The sequence below is a fragment of the Pimephales promelas genome, chromosome 2 (assembly GCF_988280905.1).
Source record: "Pimephales promelas chromosome 2, fPimPro1.hap1.1, whole genome shotgun sequence".
In the NCBI taxonomy this organism is placed as follows: domain Eukaryota; kingdom Metazoa; phylum Chordata; class Actinopteri; order Cypriniformes; family Leuciscidae; genus Pimephales; species Pimephales promelas.
The window spans coordinates 638,418-657,192 of NC_142770.1; the positions used below are offsets into that span (position 1 = coordinate 638,418).

At 42.3% G+C, this 18,775-nt stretch overlaps 3 protein-coding genes across 5 annotated transcripts; 1 reads left to right on the forward strand and 2 right to left on the reverse strand.

The window, feature by feature from the left end:
* Positions 1-465: 465 nt before the first annotated feature.
* On the reverse strand, positions 466-7,744 carry usp49 (ubiquitin specific peptidase 49). 3 transcript variants are annotated; one of them, XM_039682490.2, is made up of 8 exons: positions 7,313-7,744; positions 6,460-6,543; positions 4,638-6,028; positions 4,118-4,319; positions 3,303-3,411; positions 2,846-3,051; positions 1,100-1,152; positions 466-989 (listed from the first exon to the last, which is right to left on the reverse strand). In XM_039682490.2, exons 3-8 carry the CDS (start codon positions 5,964-5,966, stop codon positions 978-980), a joined length of 1,911 nt encoding a protein of 636 aa, XP_039538424.2. In that variant the 5' UTR covers positions 5,967-6,028; positions 6,460-6,543; positions 7,313-7,744; the 3' UTR covers positions 466-977. The 3 variants fall into 3 exon arrangements, with proteins under 3 accessions (XP_039538424.2, XP_088989438.1, XP_039538423.2); XM_089133312.1 differs by having other exon boundaries at positions 466-1,152; positions 6,451-6,543; positions 7,313-7,742; XM_039682489.2 differs by having other exon boundaries at positions 466-1,152; positions 7,313-7,741.
* Positions 7,745-8,674: 930 nt separating this feature from the next.
* Positions 8,675-11,909, reverse strand: med20 (mediator complex subunit 20). Its single transcript, XM_039682491.2, has 4 exons — positions 11,681-11,909; positions 10,560-10,705; positions 10,232-10,485; positions 8,675-9,024 (listed from the first exon to the last, which is right to left on the reverse strand). The coding sequence occupies exons 1-4, from the start codon at positions 11,692-11,694 to the stop codon at positions 8,800-8,802; spliced, it is 639 nt and encodes a 212-aa protein (XP_039538425.1). The 5' UTR covers positions 11,695-11,909; the 3' UTR covers positions 8,675-8,799.
* Positions 11,910-12,588: 679 nt separating this feature from the next.
* bysl (bystin like) lies at positions 12,589-18,380 on the forward strand. The gene is made up of 7 exons (XM_089133333.1): positions 12,589-12,953; positions 14,677-14,815; positions 15,008-15,146; positions 15,377-15,510; positions 15,592-15,752; positions 16,975-17,077; positions 17,892-18,380. The coding sequence occupies exons 1-7, from the start codon at positions 12,707-12,709 to the stop codon at positions 18,241-18,243; spliced, it is 1,275 nt and encodes a 424-aa protein (XP_088989459.1). The 5' UTR covers positions 12,589-12,706; the 3' UTR covers positions 18,244-18,380.
* Positions 18,381-18,775: the final 395 nt, after the last annotated feature.

The window sequence follows — 18,775 nt, forward strand, 5'->3', positions numbered from 1 at the left end:
GGGTGTTTACCATGATCTAATTTAACAAACTAGATTTTATGTTAAAATTACATTCTAATTCCCAATTTTTTGTTGTTGTTGTCATTCGGAACCCCTTTAATTTAGTACTCAGATAAGTTATTTCAATAATTTCTTAAATTAGCATGTTCATGGTTCTCCTTTATCGCAGGGAAACAAATAAAGATTTAATCTTGTTATTAGTAGGTGATGTAATGTTATTTTTATTATTAGCTCAACCGCAGTTTACGGAACATTTGAATAAGAGAAAATGTTCACATGCTGTGACTGGATTTGTTAATTTTTATTTCAGAGTGACAAAATGTTAAAACAAAAATAATCTACTCTAAATATTATTACACAAGATCGTTGTAAATTGTTTAAAATTTATTTACATTTCAAGAACCTTTTTGTCTTTATACCCATCCATGCAATGAAATGCGCATCAAATATAAAGCAGACAACATGTAAAGGTTTCATGATTTTTTTTCTTTATTCACTATCATCAGGAAGATCCCACAAGATCAATAAAGTTGATAACAGGTTCTCTCACAATAAAGGACAAAGGTCAGAGGTCAGCAGTCACACACTTCCACTCAACACACACTCGCATACATACACAACTAAAGACATTCAGCGTCATAAGATTGTTCAGTCATTTACCACTGACGTAAATGAAGAGGCTTTCTCTGTTTTCCTGATTTTTTCCGTCCCAAATAGAAAGAGAGTAGAAAACAGTCGCAGTATCAAAGGTGAAGAATTCCTGATTCAGAGTGTTTGATGATCATATTGCTGTCGCATTTTTCTCTCCAGGATGATCCGTCTGTCTCTCTTCGACAGCAGAGGGACTTCAGTGTGTGTGTGTGTCTATGTCCCTGCTGTTCTGGACCCTGACGGTGAGTAGTTTGGTCCTGAATGCCCTGGGTAAAGTGTGACTGTGCCAGCAGAGACCAATCAATCTCTGAGTCTCACTGCTGATGTCAGGAACAGACCTCCAATGAGAGACAGGTATAGAGAGAAGAAAGAGAGACAGATAGAGAGACAGACAGGTTTAAGAGGAGCGTTGTGTGTAGAACAAGATGTAGGCCTGAGTGCTGCACACCTCCTCCACACTGCACACGTTCATCTCAGAGTCGTTACAGTGAACCCAGAAACCTGCAAGACAAACACACACAAACACACACACACACACACACACACACACACACACACACAAAACAACGTTTTTTTATTAATTCATCAGAATAGTACAAAACTTGGTAAAGGTTTTGTTGCTGTGAGAACACATTATGAACAGGTTTAATGATCTTATCGTTAACACTTCTCACCATTTATTCCAAGGGTACGACCGATTGCTTTTTAACGTATACTTTTTTAACGTATCCTTGAAAAGGGCGTGGATTTTTCTGTATCTCGGTGATTAACTTCTTCACTATGTATTCTGCCATTTTAAATGCCCGAGCCCTTTAAATTTGAGTGGATTCTGATTGGCTGTCAGTGTTTTATCGTTCGCCGGTTGGAATTCTAACCTATTTGCCGGCTGGAATTCTTATTGGCTGTCAGTGTTTTATCGTTCAACAGCTGGAATTCTGATTGGCTGTCAGTGTTTTATCGTTTGCCGGCTGGAATTTTAACCTATTCGCCGTCTGGAATTCTTATTGGCTGTCAGTGTTTTATCGTTCAACAGCTGGAATTCTGATTGGCTGTCAGTGTTTTATCGTTCAACAGCTGGAATTCTGATTGGCTGTCAGTGTTTTATCGTTCGCCGGTTGGAATTCTAACCTATTCACCGGCTGGAATTCTTATTGGCTGTCAGTGTTTTATCGTTCAACAGCTGGAATTCTTATTGGCTGTCAGTGTTTTATCGTTCAACAGCTGGAATTCTGATTGGCTGTCAGTGTTTTATCGTTCGCCGGTTGGAATTCTAACCTATTCGCCGGCTGGAATTCTTATTGGCTGTCAGTGTTTTATCGTTCAACAGCTGGAATTCTGATTGGCTGTCAGTGTTTTATCGTTCGCCGGCTGGAATTCTAACCTATTCGCCGGCTGGAATTCTGATTGGCTGTCAGTGTTTTATCGTTCGCCGGCTGGAATTCTAACCTATTTGCCGGCTGGAATTCTTATTGGCTGTCAGTGTTTTATCGTTCAACAGCTGGAATTCTGATTGGCTGTCAGTGTTTTATCGTTTGCCGGCTGGAATTTTAACCTATTCGCCGTCTGGAATTCTTATTGGCTGTCAGTGTTTTATCGTTCAACAGCTGGAATTCTGATTGGCTGTCAGTGTTTTATCGTTCAACAGCTGGAATTCTGATTGGCTGTCAGTGTTTTATCGTTCGCCGGTTGGAATTCTAACCTATTCACCGGCTGGAATTCTTATTGGCTGTCAGTGTTTTATCGTTCAACAGCTGGAATTCTTATTGGCTGTCAGTGTTTTATCGTTCAACAGCTGGAATTCTGATTGGCTGTCAGTGTTTTATCGTTCGCCGGCTGGAATTCTAACCTATTCGCCTTCTGGAATTCTTATTGGCTCTCAGTGTTTTTTCGTTCAATGGCTAGAATTCTGATTGGCTGTCAGTATTTTACCGTTCAACGGCTAGAATTATGATTGGCTGTCAGTATTTTATCGTTCGACGGGCAGCAAAAAAATTGTTCTGAAAGTGATCCTAATGATATCGTTCCTTGTATCGCTGTTGTTATAGTTGTGGCGTGAACTCTGTCATTCTTTCATTTGGAGAACGATTATCTTTATCGTTATCGTCCTCTCTGTGAACGGGCCTTTAGTCGGTAGGAGACGTAAAGAGTACGACCACATGAACCCCAGACTCGCTAGCCAAGAGCCGTGTCTCACCTCCTTCAGTGTTATAACAGTAGGCCGTGTAGTGCCCTGAGCCAAAGCCTTTCCCATGATGCATCACTACAGCAGAAAGGTCATAGGTAAAGGCTTCTCTCTGCGGCATCGGAGCGGCGTCCGAGCAACAGTATGGTTGAATATTCAGGACCTGATCAAAAGCCACGTGGACACCGATCTTCTCCCTGTGGTTCCGACCGGACCACCTGGAAACATAAGAAGCGTTAGAACGAGCTGGGTTCAAACTTAAAGAGACAGTTCACCCAAAAATGAAAATTAGCCCATGATTTACTCTCCCTCAAGCCATCTTAGGTGTATACGACACTCTTCTTTCAGACCAACACAATCAGTTAAATTACAAAATGTCCTGGCTCTTCCAAGCTTCATGGGCTAATTTTCATTTTAAAGTGAACTCCTCCTTTAAACAAGGTGAACCATGGGAAGGGTTGTGACTGACCGGAAGCGTTTGAGGTGTAGCCGCAGGACCTGAGGTAAACGGCAGATGAGTAACTGCTTACAGGCCTCTGAGAGAGACAGGGGCTTGTGGGACGATTTGCGGCGCTTTCCTGAAACGGGAAGGTTTGATAAATGCATCAGTAATTAGAGGGAAGAACAGTTCTTGACGTCTGTGAGAAAGACGTCCTTATAAGTGAGAGCCATTTACATGTTTGTCTTTCTTTTATCATCGTTTACTGATTTAGAGTGACTTTCTTTTACATGTATACAACTCGAAAAATGTGAATATCGTGCAAAAGTTCAATTATTTATGTAATTTAACTTAAAATGTGAAACTAATACGTTATATAGACTCATTCCATGCAAAGTGTGATATTTCAAGCCTTTATTTGTTATAATTTTGATGATTATGCCTTACAGACATGAAAACCCCAAATTTATATTGTGATAAGGTTTTCATAAGCTGTAAGCCATAATCATCAAAATAATGGTTCCCTGTTTATGTAAAGCTTAAAGGGATAGTTCACCCAGAAATTAAGTTTCTGTCAGTAATCATTCGCCCGCATGTCGTTCCACAACCCGTAAGACCTTCGTTCATCTTCAGAACACAAATGAAGATATGTATGATGAAATCTGTCCCTCTACTGACTGCAACATTGCAACTTTGAAGGCCCAGAAAGGTGGGAAAGACATTGTTAAAATAGTCCAAGATGAACGAAGGTCTTTCGGTTGTGGAACGACATGAGGGCGAGTAATTATTGACAGAAACTTAATTTCCCTTTAATAAAAAATGTAAGAAAGAAAGATGCGACGTACGGTTGCAGAAGTTGCAGGCGTAAATGCAGCCCTCCAAGGCTTCGGTCTCCGTGAACTTGGCGAGCATCTCGGACAGGGAGCAACTCCGCTGACACGCGGCGCTGGGCTTCTCCATGCGGTGGTATCGTTCCGGGAACTCCAGAGACAGATCCCAGAACGGCTCCACCGTGTTCGACTTGCGCTTGCAGGACAGACACGTGACCTGCCGTTGAGAAACGCGGATTATTGCATGGAAATCCAATCATTCACACAGCAATTTAGTCCTAAATGCATTTATCGATTAATTCTAGTCATGTCACCTAGAGTTGGGAATCGAAAATCCATTTCTGGAATCGAATACTCGTTATAATGTTAAAATGATTGATTCCTCTGTGTGTATCTCAATGTAAAGCTCTGGAGCGAGAGACTGTGTGTTCTGTCCTCGTGTGTATCAATGTACTGGACCAATTGGGATGAATTAGGAATCGATAAACAGAATCGAAATTGTAATCAGAATGGTTAGTTTGAGCGCTAGCGTCACCTGGCTGAGCAGCTGTCCGTGGAAGATAGTGTTGAGCACTTTGAGGACTTGTTTGGACAGTTTCCGCTGTGTGAGCGGGATCAAGAAGTGCTTCTTCGGTCCGTCCGACTCCAGTTCCTGCTGGACTTTATCCAGAAGCTCGCACAAGAACTCCTGCGCGTCCTGCTGGTCGTATCCGCGAAACGCTGGAATCAGGTTCCACACGGAATGTAGCATAGCGAACGGAGACACTAGCGACCACCGGCCCGACCACATGACCCGGAAGAGCGTGTGCAACTCGTGACACAAGGACATCTTCTGTCGAGACGAGGACCGCGGCTCTTTCGGTTGCACCAGTTCTGCTGAGCTCAAACTGGGCGGGACTAGCGTAGCGAGGGTCCTGGCTCCGCCCCCCACACCTTGTGATTGGTTAGTCTTAGCGAGGAGCTCCTCGGTCTCGCACAAGTCCAGCGTGAGGAAACACTCCCGAAATTTCTGCAAATGGCTCAAAACCTGAAGGATGGAGTTCATGTAGCACGTGTTCCCAAGATTGCGAAGTCCAGTGACTCCCGGCGCTAGCTTCCTGCGCCGCGCCGACTGCGACGCGTGATATCGGCGTAAACGACTTGTCTTGCGCGAAAGAGTCTTGCCGGACACCGACAAAAGCGGCTGTTTGGGAGCCGAAGGCAGTCGTTCCGGAGGATCGCGGAACTTTCGAGGGATGAGGGCGAGCGTCGTACGGGGAGCCTGTGTTAGCAACCGCGCGCTTTTCCTCGGTGGGACATTCACTAGCTCTCCCATTAACCGTTTCTTGACTTCCCTGCGTTGTCGTCGCTTCTCCTCACGTTCTTGCTCTTGCTTTTCCTCACGCTTCCTCTCTTCGTCTTGCTGCCGGTTTCTCCAGCGGCGTAACGCACTTTGTAGGAGGGTTTTCCGTCGGTGCCACAACGCCGTACGCGCGGACGGACGTGACACTCTAACATCGCACGCTCTAAACCCGCCGTCGGATGTTGACGAACGCAGGGAACGCTGACCAGGGATTCGGACGGTTGATAGCGCCCCGCGGAGGAGCTTCAAGTCACCCTCGGCGTTATCGTTCAACACGTAGTCGCCACACGCGAAACAGAAGACGGCGAGCTCGCGTACGTCCATGGCTAGCGGGTGCTGCGTCTGTTGGAAGTGGGTCAGCGAGTGTTCTTCCATGTAGCGACCGCACGCCACATGAGTGCACTTCAGACACGCCCACACCGACTCCGTGGTGCCGCAGTCCACGCAGCGCCACATCTGCGGGTTGAGGATCGAGTGGCCGTGGCCCAAGCGGAACCGCGCCACATGCTTACAGCGATCCATGTCTCCCAACGCGCATGAGCATTAGCAGTCAGGAACCACACGCCATGATGGCCGCGCTCATCCTGAAGATAACAGGGAGAGAGACGTTGCTTACAAACACATATTATTTCAAGTAATTCATTTCAATGGTATGCGTCATCCTTCCCTCGTTTTTTATTTTATTCACCTTAAAATTACTTGATCAATAGATCATAAATAAATAGTCAACATTTGAAGTGGATCAAAACCTTTCCGCAATTAGTTATACATGAATTTTGAACAATAGGCCTATGTCACGAAAAAATTGAAGACCGGAAGTACGTTTTTTTTTTTTATAAGATGGCGGAAAAAACATGTTTTTCTTTAAACAAGGTTGAGTTCATATAAACTTATAGCTTCAATTGGAGCAAAAACCTTCGCTTCATAACCTCACAGCTCGTGGTCATAATCTTAAAACTGGAGGAAAGGATGAGGGAACGCAGAATTGCTCATAAAACAGTAGAACCGGACTCACTGTGAGAAACGGAGAGCTCCAGCATCAGAGCGCACATGTCCTGCTGCCGCACCGTTCACAGGACTTCATAATGCCCGACACACACTGTGGACGAGAAACACTTTATTTACACACTCAACTCGAACATACAAAAGTGAAATCTGTGGCATCAAATGATTCAGTCCTCCTGACCTTAGCAACATCCTAGTACCAGAATCTGTTCCTCAGGGGAATTAACTGAATTTTATAATGCGTGTAGCGAACAGGGAACGTTTTCAGAACTTTAGAGCTAACGTTCTCTCAATGTTGTGAACAACGTTCTTCCAGTAACAATAATAGAACATCCGTTCAAAGTTGTCTCGCCTTTAATAGTTCCCCAAACGTTCGCACAAAAACGTTCATTAAGCCCCTCCCTCTCCCTAAAACGTTCGTCTAACGTTTTTTTTTTAAATGTTACAACTTGTTTCAGAACGTTCACAGAACATTCAAAAGTAACGTTCCATAATATTTGAAGGATGCTACAATGGAATGTTCGCATAACAGGAAAGAACGTTAAGACATAAAAAAATGTTTTGAATGTTCAGAGATATTTTAATAACTTGATATTTTTTGTTAGCTTGGTGGTTATCGTACATTGCATTTGACAAAGTATGTGTGTTTGAAAGAGTGCAGTTGTGTTTGTTTACAAGAAGACTCGGTCTTTAGTATTTATGCACGTTATTTGTTTGTCACACAATGTTGTGTGCGTATATGAATGCATGAGATATATGTGTGTTATAAGTGTGTGTGCGTGTCTGTCTCTGTTGTTTGAATGTGTGTGTGTGTATGAGTGTGTGTGTGTGTGTGTGTGTGCTAACCCGCTAGCGCTACTTACAGAACAAAAGACGCTCCACCGGGAGACACGCGGAATCTTCGGTATCGGCGGATCCGGGAGGCTCCGGTACCGGGGCTCGATCGGTGTGTGTGTGTGTTTGTGTGTGTTTATACCGGCGCGAGAGATCTGTTACTTTAAATCCGTTGAACAAAAACCAGTTCAAGAGCCGCAGCTACAGAATAAACTCACACCGAAAACCCCCGATCAGCTTTTAGTCGGCTCCTCCGCGCGAGTCCTCCACGAAACAGCCGGCAAATGTTTTTAATAATTAAAATTACGGCAAATATTAAAGGGTTGTTTTGTTTTGTTTTACACTCGCTTTCGGCTGTTATTTACCGCCATCATCCGCACGCGCGAGCTGTCACCATTTACGCCTCAACCGAACCTGCCCAGCGCGGGCGTCACTGCGCTCTGATTGGCTGAGGAGCGATCACTCACGTAACGACGTGTTCTGATTGGTCGAGTTAGCGAAGTTGGCGCTTTTAAGCCCGTTTTAAGCCGGCTTTTCATGCGGTTGTTGAGACGTCCGTCAGGTTTTAAAGCTCCAGAGGCGGAGTCAAATGAACAGATTAACCTCGTCCAGACCATGATGTGATTTATTTTGCATTAAGTTTATAAGTAATAAATTCAATGATTATATATGCAAATGTTTGGGACAGATTGCAAACAAGGGCAACATATGGACCTTACCGTTAAAGTAACATACACACGTTTCTGCAATGAGGCTTTACTGGCTACCCAGCATGCTTTGCGACTGTAGTTAAATCAGATCGAGCCTAGAGTTTGAACTGAGATTGTAAAATAATAATAATTATGTTAAAATAAAATACCATGTAACCTACTGTGTTGAATATTGCTGATTTTAAGCTCGTAGTTTATATACGGCTGGTTGCATGTGAATTTATCCACAGTGTTTTTAGCTCATGCATATTCAAATTAATGTGAATTTATAGCCAATTATCTGTGCCTTCATCTGTTCGGCTTTTGTTATGCAAATGTGCATTCCTGTTCAAACATCAAAGCTGACGTTCTTCAAGCAAAACTAAATCTGAACACATCTAGTGTTTTTTTGTGTCTCGTTTTCGTTAAAACTATTTGATCTCTTAATCAATTGAACAAATTATTTTACAAAACCAGAACCGGTTTAAACATGTCTCAAGGGAAATCTTCTACAATTAAGTATGTGTGTATAATTTGTATCGTTTTATGAATGTTTTGTGTGTTTTTAAATATAAATATCACTCTTTTAGTGGTAAATCACTTTGTGACGCAACAAAGCCTAGTTCGCTGAATCACAGGACTGTTGATACGCCCTCCGAAATACCGATTAATTGTTGCACGGCACTATTGTTAATGCAATGATTGCAATTCAAAGTAAACTCTTTATTTTACAAATTCCAATGTACACAGAAAATAAGCCCCACTACTGGAATAACACACACACAAAGGAAACGAGAAATGTTGTCTCAGGAGTGTCAGCGCCGGTCTCATCGCACGCCGCTGCCGGGCAGAACCTGCTGCTTGCGGACCCGGCCGAACAGCTCCAGGTACTGGCTCATGGTGTCCATGCAGTCCACCGGCACGCTCAGGCCCTCGGGCTTACTGGTGAACACCGCCGGCAGCTCGGGAGTGTGTGGGCCCAGGAAACTCTGCATGAACTCCTTCATGAGGTTCCAGCAGTCTCCAGGGATCACACACGCGCAGTACTCCACCTGCACACACACACACACACACACTACTGTGCATTAGACGACGGATTTTATTCACAACAATTCTGGTAATTCACAAAACATATATACGTACACACATGAATTTCGGTGTAAATTCGTACACATCATTGTACGATAACGCAAAGTTTCCTCCAAAGTTTCACAGCTCGAGCTTTAATGTGGCATTTCTTACTCTTACTCGCTGTTAGGGATGCGCAACGATTAATCACTAGCAAAATAAAAGTTTGTGTTTACATAATATATGTGTGTGTAGTGTGTGTAATTAATTTGTGTATACAAAATGAAAAGAAAAATGTGTTATTAATATGTCAAATATTTATATATAATATTAATTATGTATAAAGTATATACATGCAAATATTTCTTAAATATATACATGCATGTGTGTGTATTTATATATACAAATAAATTATACACACTACACACACATATTATGTAAACACAAACTTTTATTTTGCTAACGATTAATCGCGATTAATCGTTGCCTATCCCTACTCGCTGTATTTGATTAAATATCTGTGTATTTAATTTAATTTTAACACGAAGGCTAAGCTATCCTGTCGCCGATTACGTTCACCTCCAGTGGGTGTCGTCATCAGAGTAATAGCGTGACTGTGCGAATCATGTTGCGAATTAATTGATTTCGTGAAAAAAAAAAAAAATTATAACGGTAAAAAAATTCCCCACAAAATGTCCTGCTTTGAGCGATTTCTTTTTTGGGTAGAGTATTTGTCTCTAGTTGTTTCCTACGTGTTTTTTTTTTTCCGTAAATTTAAAATGAACGTTTATTAGCGTTTGTAAATTTTTGTAACGCAAATTTGAACTATACGTCAGTGCGAGATTTACTGCTGAATCATGATTTGATCGTAAAAGCATACAAATTCATGCGTCCGCACACTTAGTGAATGAAAGTGATTATAGCATTTATAACTTTTGTGCGTTTTTAACGTTTTTTAGCATTTTAGCCTTTTTGCGTTTGTAAATTTTTGTAACGCAAATTTGAACTAAACGTCAGTGCGAGATTTACTGCTGAATCATGATTTGATCGTAAAAGCATACAAATTCATGCGTCCGCACACTTAGTGAACGAAAGTGTTTATTTTGTTGTTTCTACGGTTTTCCGTAAATCTGAAATGTAGGTTAGTTTCTGTGTGAAACGTCCGCACAGTTCGTGAGTGAGCGCACACACCTCGACTGAAATGCCTCTAGCGCTGGAGCTCATGGCGACGGTGCCGATCTTCACCAGGAAGTCGCAGTAGCGATAGCGGCAGCCGCGACTCTCCACTTTATGGCCTTTGGCGTTCTGGAAGTGGCTCTTGAGCTTCACCATCAGGACGTCGAAGTTAGCGTCAGCGCTGAGCCCCGGTCCGCCCTCGAACAGGGCCATGCAGCTCAGCGGCGTCTCCGAGTTATGCATCACGTACAGCAGCTTACTCGGCTGACCTGAGAGAGAGAGAGAGATGCGTCACCATGGTGATATGTGGTGTGGTCTCCATGGTAACAGTGCGCGCGGTTACCAGTGGCGTTCCCCGTGGCGTGGTACGTCTCGCAGTCGACCCAGAAGTTCCCCTGTTTGACGGCGCCCAGCGTCTCCAGCTTCTTGTGCAGGACATCGACCGTCTGCTGCACGCTCTTGCCCTCTGACACCGGTACCTGACACACACTGACACACACACACCTAGTCATATCTCTGGCCAAATTTGTTTTTACCCACACTACCAGTCAAAAGTTTGGGATCGGTAAGATGTGTTTAAAAGAAGTCTCCTCTGCTCACCAAGGCTGTGTTTATTTGATTAAAAATAAAATAAATTAAAAACAGTAATATTGTGAAATATTATTCTAATGTAAATCATGTGTTTTCTATGTGAATATACAGTAAAGTGTAATTTATTCCTGTGATTTTCAGCATCATTACTCCAGTCTCCCTTCAGAAATCACTCTAATATGAGGATCTGATGATCAAGACACGTTTATGATTATTATCAGTGTTGAAAACAGTTATTTACATTTTTATTTCAGGATTCTTTGATGACTAGAAAGTTTAAAAGAACAGCATTTATCAGAAATAGAAGCTTTTGTAACATTAAACACTACCATTCATAAGTTTGGGGTCAGTAATAATTTATGAAATAAAAGAAATCAGTACATTTATTCATCATGGATAAATTAAATTGATGAAAATTTACAGTAAAAGACATTTAAGTTACAAAAATGTACACAGTGGTTTTCAACACTGATAATAATCATAACTGTGTGTTGATCATCAGATCATCATATTTAGAGTGATTTGTGAAGGATCATGTGACACTGAAGACTGGAGTAATGATGATAAATTCAGCTTTGATCACAGGAATAAATTACACTTTAATAATATTTCACAATATTATTATTTTTTTGTACTTTTAATCAAATAAATACAGCCTTGGTGAGCAGAAGAGACATGAATAATCTCACCGATCCCAGACTTTTGAACGGCAGTGTTTACAAAACAAATGGAAGATATGGAATATAAACGAGATATTGAATAGCTTTGTTTCTTAATATTAACAATAACAGTTTTATAACAACCAGAGTACTCAAAACGACAGGGTAAAACAAAACTTTTAAACAATAATATGAAAACAAAAGTGTTTCTCACCACGTTACACCCATTTATTTACTGCAAAATCCCGCGAGCCCGTATTTACTTCCGGGTCAATCCGGCTTTCGCGAATAAACACAAAATCAGTTAAAAGTGGGGGAATGTTCAATCGGACAGTCATAAATATCCGTAATTATTTAGAAACATCAATAAAATGATCGCATATGTCCGAAACGTCGATTGAGCAGCACAGAGCACGTGACCGGAAGTAAACAGTGTAAATCGGCGCTGACCTGAGATCAGCTGTTATGAGGGAACGATATATTTGTTTTAATCTCTTTTTTGCAGAATGGACATAACAAAATAACACACTTCCATTGAGACTAAATTTAAGAAAGAAAATAAAATAAATAAAAAGAGGAGCAAGATGAAGACAAACAGGTAGCCGACGTTAGATAATTAAAGAAACACATACTAAAATATAGAGTTTTAGACTTCTTTTAAGTTTTATTTGTGAAATGACATTTGTGACAATAATCCGTCGGTTGGAGAGATTCCCATATAAAGTGTTTTTCTGCAGTTTCTGTACTGTTTTTGAAATCAATAAAGATGAAAATTAGCGCTCGGTATCCTGAATTATCTCCACACATGTGCAGTCACTGATTCTAAGCACAATTTTAGAATTTAAAGTTATTCTATGACTCTTGCTCACAAAATATATTTACCTCCTGATTTCCTAGATGACAATTTTTAATATCCCCCCCCATGTCATCTATTTCCCCATGTTTAATTTATTGCTTTAAATGTTTTTTTTTATATATCTCACTGTATTTTACTGCCTTGCTTTCCCTTTTTACCTCTAGTTTCTTGTCCTATTGTTAGTGTGTGATGCATGTATCCCCTGTGATCCTTCAATAAAAAATAGAGTAGCTCGCTCCATTCATCTGATCTCAGATCAGCCACACACACACACACGCAAACACACTGCGCCATTTTCCTCGGTTCAGACACACGTGTGTTCGGCGCGCGGCTGCGTGTCATGAGTTCAGGCCGATATAATCATAATAATATTAATTCGTCATCATGCCGAAGGTGAAGAGGAGTAATGTAAGCGGTTCCGGCGTGTCTCTGGCCGATCAGATCCTACAGGGAGACACGGTTCGGGCCAGCGGGCGAGTGAAGAACCGAGCCCGGACTCTCGAGGAGCAGGAGTATGTCGACGAGAAGTTGTCCCGGAGGATCCTGCAACAGGCCCGGATCCAGCAGGACGAGCTGCAGACGGAGCTGGGGCTGGCGGCAGAGCCCAAGAGACAGCCCGCGACTCGGCTAGGTGAGTGGACCAGCATGAGTTAGCGAACAGTACAGAACTCTTGAGGTGAAACTTTCCACAACACTCGCTAGATGGCGCCATTTTGGATGGAACCGTCTATGGACGGAACCAACGGCTTTACCGTTAGCACAACTACAGCATTTACTATGTCTGGAAATTAAAACATTGAATTGGCGGCATGGAGGTGTAACTTACAACAGTGAGTGCAGGGAAGTTGTGTGTGACCAGGAAAAGTGCAAAAACACTCTTGTATACATGAAACTCCTCAATACAGTCAGTATCAAGTCATCTGTAAATCTGTACAATTAACTCTAAAAAGTAAATAAAATAGCTTTAAAGCAGCTCGCCCGCCGTTTGATTCCAGGGAAGTGATGTTTGTGTGTGGCCTAGATCTGTTACACTCGCCCCCTAAACCTCACTCCCACACGGGTCACGGCACCAAATTTCTCATCTCGCTCCGAGTGGGATTCGACCCCAGTCTGGGCGCTGACGAGGACAATAAAGACCTCAGTCGCTAGCGTGCCTCTCGAGTCCAGGGGAGTGAGGTTTTAACTAGGGCTGGGTAATAAATATCGATTTTTCGATATTAATCGATTCTCATTTTTACGAACCGATATCGATTCTTAAATCTCAAGAATCGATTAGTCATCCTGTTTCATTTGAATGAATGGATCATTGTATCGCGGCTGCGCACATCCAAAAAATCGCAATAATCTTTGTCCTTTGTTACTATTGATATGAAACAAAGTCTCAATTTTCAAATTACGTCCATTTTCTTTAGAAATTCAAAAACATAAATAGCGTTTTGTCGCTGTGGCGTGAGATCGCTCTGGAGAAGCAGCAGCGCTGATCTCTCTTCCGGCTTAATAATACCAGTCACAGCGCCAAATAAACATGAATGAGCATCTGAAAGTGTGTTAAAGATAGAGTACAACTTATCCAAATCCGGATCATGTCACATCGATTCGCTCAATCAGCGTTTCAACCGTGGAAAGACGTCAGTTAAACAGCTTGTAATCAATGTATCGTCATATTTACCTCAGAAAACCCACATAAACTCGTTAGTCAGATAGACAAAATAACTCTAGAGAGGAGCATTTAGCTAAATATATACACCATATTACATATGCATTATAATCTTAATGTTCTTCAATATTTAATGCATATTTGAATAAATCTGGCAAGTTTTTATGACAGCCACCATTTAAATGTTTATATTTCATATAATCTTCTTATTATAAAAATAAATAAAAGTGTAATTTAAGTGTTTGTATAGCTACAAAACGGTTCATTATTACCTTCATATTAGGCTAATGAAGTCTATAGTCTACAACTAGACTCCCATAGTTTACAGCATTAGTTAAGAGATTTGATTCCCTTGAGAAAATTTGCCATTTATTGTAACTGATATCCAAAATAATCGATATTGAATCGAATCGAATCGTAATCGAATCGAATTGCAAGCTTGTGAATCGAAATCGAAACGAATTGTGAAATTTGTCTCAATACCCAGCCCTAGTTTTAACCAAGCGTTAGTGTTACGTCACCTCAGCTAATCCGCCTCGCTGCACATGCGCGGCCAAGATGGTGACGGCCGGCTCCGCCCACTTTGGGCTTCAGAAACATAATAGGTAACGTCACACACTCTACGCACATATTTGTATCGTCATACACTCTACACACGCATTTGTATACGGTCTATAAAAGCACACGTGTGTTTCAGGTGCGAGCGCAGAGGATGGAGACTCCGACGAGGAGTGGCCGGCTCTGGGTCATCATGTGGAGGAGAGCCGAGAGGTGGACGTGGATCCTGAGGACGAGTTAGCCATCGAGATGTTCATGAACAAGAACCCGCCACTCAGGTGTGTGTGTGTGTGCTAACATGAGCTTTCCTGTTGATTAAACAGTAGTGTCTGTGCTTGCAACACCAAAGTCAAGGGTTTGATTCCCAGGGAAAGCAAGAATGTAAATGTGTGTCTTGAAATGCAGTGCTAGTCGTTGTGGATAAAAGCGTCTGCCAAATGTACAAGTGTGTGTGTGTGTGTGTGTGACAGACGCACGCTAGCCGACATCATCATGGAGAAGATTACGGAGAAGCAGACTGAGGTGGGAACGGTGATGTCAGAGGTGTCAGGACGAGCCGATCCTCAGCTGGACCCTCGAGTCGTGCAGGTCTACAGAGGCGTTAGCAAGGTGCGTTAAACTAGCCTACAGCTACAATTCTGCACTGTAAACAATGAATCATGGGTCGTGTAGTTTTCAGTAAAGAAACTGGTAACATTACAACAAGGTTCATTAAGTAACATCGTTCATACGGAAATAAGTGTTTTTCTCTCTCTCTCTCTCTCTCTTTCTCTATGTCTCTATATGTCTCTCTCTCTCTCTCTCTCTCTCTATGTCTCTCTATGTCTCTCTCTCCGCAGGTGCTGTCGAAGTACCGGAGTGGGAAACTCCCCAAAGCGTTTAAGATCATCCCGGCTCTGTCCAACTGGGAGCAGGTCCTGTACCTCACCGAGCCGGAGAGCTGGACCGCCGCCGCCATGTACCAGGCCACCAGGTCAGAGGTCACGCACACTTCCCAGTCTACACACTAGGGCTGTCAAAATGGTGTTTTGAAAACGTTTGTGTGTGTGTGTAGGATCTTCTCGTCTAACCTGAAGGAGCGCATGGCTCAGCGCTTCTATAATCTGGTGCTGTTGCCTCGGGTTCGAGACGATATCACGGAGTACAAGCGCCTTAACTTCCACCTGTACAGCGCGCTCAAGAAGGCGCTCTTCAAACCCGCTGCCTGGTTCAAAGGTCGGTCATCTTACGTGTGCTGTAAGCCACGGGTTCCGTGTTGTCAGTCGGTTGGTGTTTTGGTCTGTGACTCCGCCCACTGCCAGTTCAGCCTATAGTATTTCGACACCCGGGATGCCAGTTGGCGGGAAACACAGCGTATCGTATCCATGGAAACGAGCAAACAATCTGGTTCAGAGATCGCAGATTCCACAAGTCTCTATGAACGAGAGCCTAATAAAACGTGGATAATCAACTTATTAACTTGCAGTCTGTAAGTGTCCTCGGCTTTCGTGGTCGATTGTGCTCGTTCCTGTCGTTAAGCTTAAATATGGAAATGAGGGGCTATCTAATTAAATATGCACTTATTTGCATACATTCAAAATTTCTGTTTCCTTTTTTTAAATATATATTAGAAGCAAAGGTTTCTACAGAGGGGATTTGGGATATCTCTATTTATCATGATCACAAATCAGAAAATACTGTCAACAGACAAAAATTAATACATTTCCGCCATTTTGTTAGGAATAAAATGTTATAAAATCAGGAAATTGATATATGATGAGATTTCTGGCTCAATGTAGGAGTTAAAATCTTAAATCTAAGAATAAAGGAGAAATATTGGAAGAATATTAAATCTAATATTAATATTAGCTGAAAGCTGTATTAAAGCTGTATGAACACTAGAGGGCGCTGGGCTTTACAGTGGGCGTGTGTGACATCGCACAGAAGAAACTGAAGTGCTATTATTGTTAACCGACACTATTAAAATTGGTTTGGTTTACTGAAACAAAGATGAAATTAAAGATAAGATAACTTAAAAACATGGTGAAAATGTTGTTTTGCTGTTTTCCGATAAATGGAAAAAGTCGAGTAAAAAACGAAATGAGAATTTTGATCCTGGAATTTTTAGTGCATATTTAATTAGATAATGCAACCATTTGCATATTTAAATGTAAAACAAGTGTCTTTAAAGTCCTCCTGTAGTCAATAATGTCAATAAAACTCATCTGATCACCAAAATTACATTTAAACGTTTTTTCTTTCAAAAAAATCGCCATGCCTTAAAATATCTTGAATGTAACTCGACACCCTCGCCTCGTTTAGTTTACCCTCGCCTCATTACTGTGATTAATCATGTGGGCAAAGTTTGCTGAGATATGTTAGTTAAAATAAAAAAATAAAATAATGAAATGACTTATGATTTGTGTGTGTGTGTGTGTGTGTGTGTGTGTGTGTGTAGGGATTCTGCTTCCGCTGTGTGAATCGGGAACATGTACGCTGAGAGAAGCCATTATCATCGGGAGTATCATCACACGCTGCTCTATCCCAGTGTTACACTCCAGGTGAGCGTTACACACAGGTCAAAGGTCAAAACGCTCACAGATGCGGATGCGATTCGTGGATTAACTGCCAATTTCCACATTGAAACTAGTTTAAACACAGAAGAAGAGGCGAGATCGGGACTCGCGCGATATCTGTGCGCACCGCCGAACACCGAACTGATTCCTCTTTCGTTTCAATGCGCACTAATGTCTAAACACTCGTCTCGGTTCTGTCATCAGTGAACAGGAAGACACTGGATGTGTGACTCTTAAAGTGACAGTAGCCTCATATTCCTGCTGCCGGCTGGCGTTCATAACACAACACAATACAGCTTTAACAGATGAAACTATATCTAATTTCTACAGTGAACAAATATTGTTATCTTACATTCAGGCTTAAATATTAATGTCTGTACCTGAATACAGTTAGACTGTCACTGGGCCAATATGGCTGAATTAAATGCGATTATATTATAATACTATAATAAATCTGCTCATATGTGCTTACTTGAACACACACTTCACTACACAACATATAACAGCGCTTGTAGTGAAGATTAAACAGCATTCGGTGAGCAGAAAACACATTATTATCTTCCAACAGCCTTTTTTCTGTAATGTTCCTTGTCCTGTATTATTGATCTGTCCCCCTAAACACACGTCTGAGGAAGAGCAGATTGAGGATTTTATGACGTCGTTAATCGGCTTCATGTCTTTCTTTTTGTGGCTAGTAGTAGTTCTGAACGTCCGGTAACTTAGACGTGCATTAGCCGGGGAGTGAGTTGATTTCACGTCTGGTTGCGCCGCTAACGTACGGTGTGTGTCCTGTGTGCAGCGCTGCGATGCTGAAGCTGGCGGAGATGGAGTACACCGGGGCGAACAGCATCTTCCTGCGGCTGCTGCTGGATAAGAAGTACGCGCTGCCCTTCCGCGTGCTGGACGCGCTGACCGCACACTTCCTGGCCTTCCGCTCGGACCGCCGGACGCTGCCGGTGCTGTGGCACCAGAGCCTGCTCACGCTAGCGCAGCGCTACCGCGCCGACCTGTCCTCCGAACAGAAGGAGGCGCTGCTGGACCTGCTGAAGGTGCACACACACCCGGGGGTTACGGCTGAGATCCGGCGAGAGCTGCAGAGCTCCGAGTCACGAGACGTAGAGGACGCCACGCCCGCCATGGCCGTCGACTGACCCCGCCTCCATCTTCACGAGTGGAATAACCTCATGATGAGGATGACGTGGCGCAATGTATTTAGCTTTTTTGTCGTGATGCAATGTTCATATTTTTGGACTAAACTTGGTTGGAACTAAATAAAATCATAAACTCATCCAGACCTGTCATTTTGGCACTCGTGGCTTGTAACCTTGACATGAAATATTGTTCTCAACGAATTTTGCCTCCATGACGAGTAAAACATGTACGTGTGTGTGTGTGTGTATATATATATATATATAATTTATTTATTATATGAAGACTATATTATATTATAATCCTGGTAAGGTTATCCCAGATAGCAAACTGACATTGAATCAACGTTGATCTCACATTGTTTTGCTCATCGAATTAACGTTGAACCAACGTCAGACGCGTCATTCTTTCAAAACTAACGGAAAATCAACTTGAAATCAACGCGTTGTTTCAACGTTATGAAAGCAAACCAATTTTCGATTTCATTTAGCTTTGAAGAATGCCGCGTCTCACGTTGGTTCAACGTTAATTCGA

Excerpts from the sequence above, each read along its gene's own strand:
- usp49 (XM_089133312.1), bottom strand. The coding sequence starts at position 5,966 with ATGGATCGCTGTAAGCATGTGGCGCGGTTCCGCTTGGGCCACGGCCAC. Across the intron at positions 3,052-3,302 it reads CTACACCTCAAACGCTTCCG|GTGGTCCGGTCGGAACCACA; the intron begins GTCAGTCACAAC and ends TTATGTTTCCAG. Across the intron at positions 1,153-2,845 it reads CTGTTATAACACTGAAGGAG|GTTTCTGGGTTCACTGTAAC; the intron begins GTGAGACACGGC and ends TTTGTCTTGCAG.
- bysl (XM_089133333.1), top strand. The coding sequence starts at position 12,707 with ATGCCGAAGGTGAAGAGGAGTAATGTAAGCGGTTCCGGCGTGTCTCTG. Across the intron at positions 12,954-14,676 it reads ACAGCCCGCGACTCGGCTAG|GTGCGAGCGCAGAGGATGGA; the intron begins GTGAGTGGACCA and ends CGTGTGTTTCAG. Across the intron at positions 15,753-16,974 it reads ACCCGCTGCCTGGTTCAAAG|GGATTCTGCTTCCGCTGTGT; the intron begins GTCGGTCATCTT and ends GTGTGTGTGTAG.
- med20 (XM_039682491.2), bottom strand. Across the intron at positions 10,486-10,559 it reads CGCCACGGGGAACGCCACTG|GTCAGCCGAGTAAGCTGCTG; the intron begins GTAACCGCGCGC and ends TCTCTCTCTCAG. Across the intron at positions 9,025-10,231 it reads CTAGAGGCATTTCAGTCGAG|GTGGAGTACTGCGCGTGTGT; the intron begins GTGTGTGCGCTC and ends GTGTGTGTGCAG.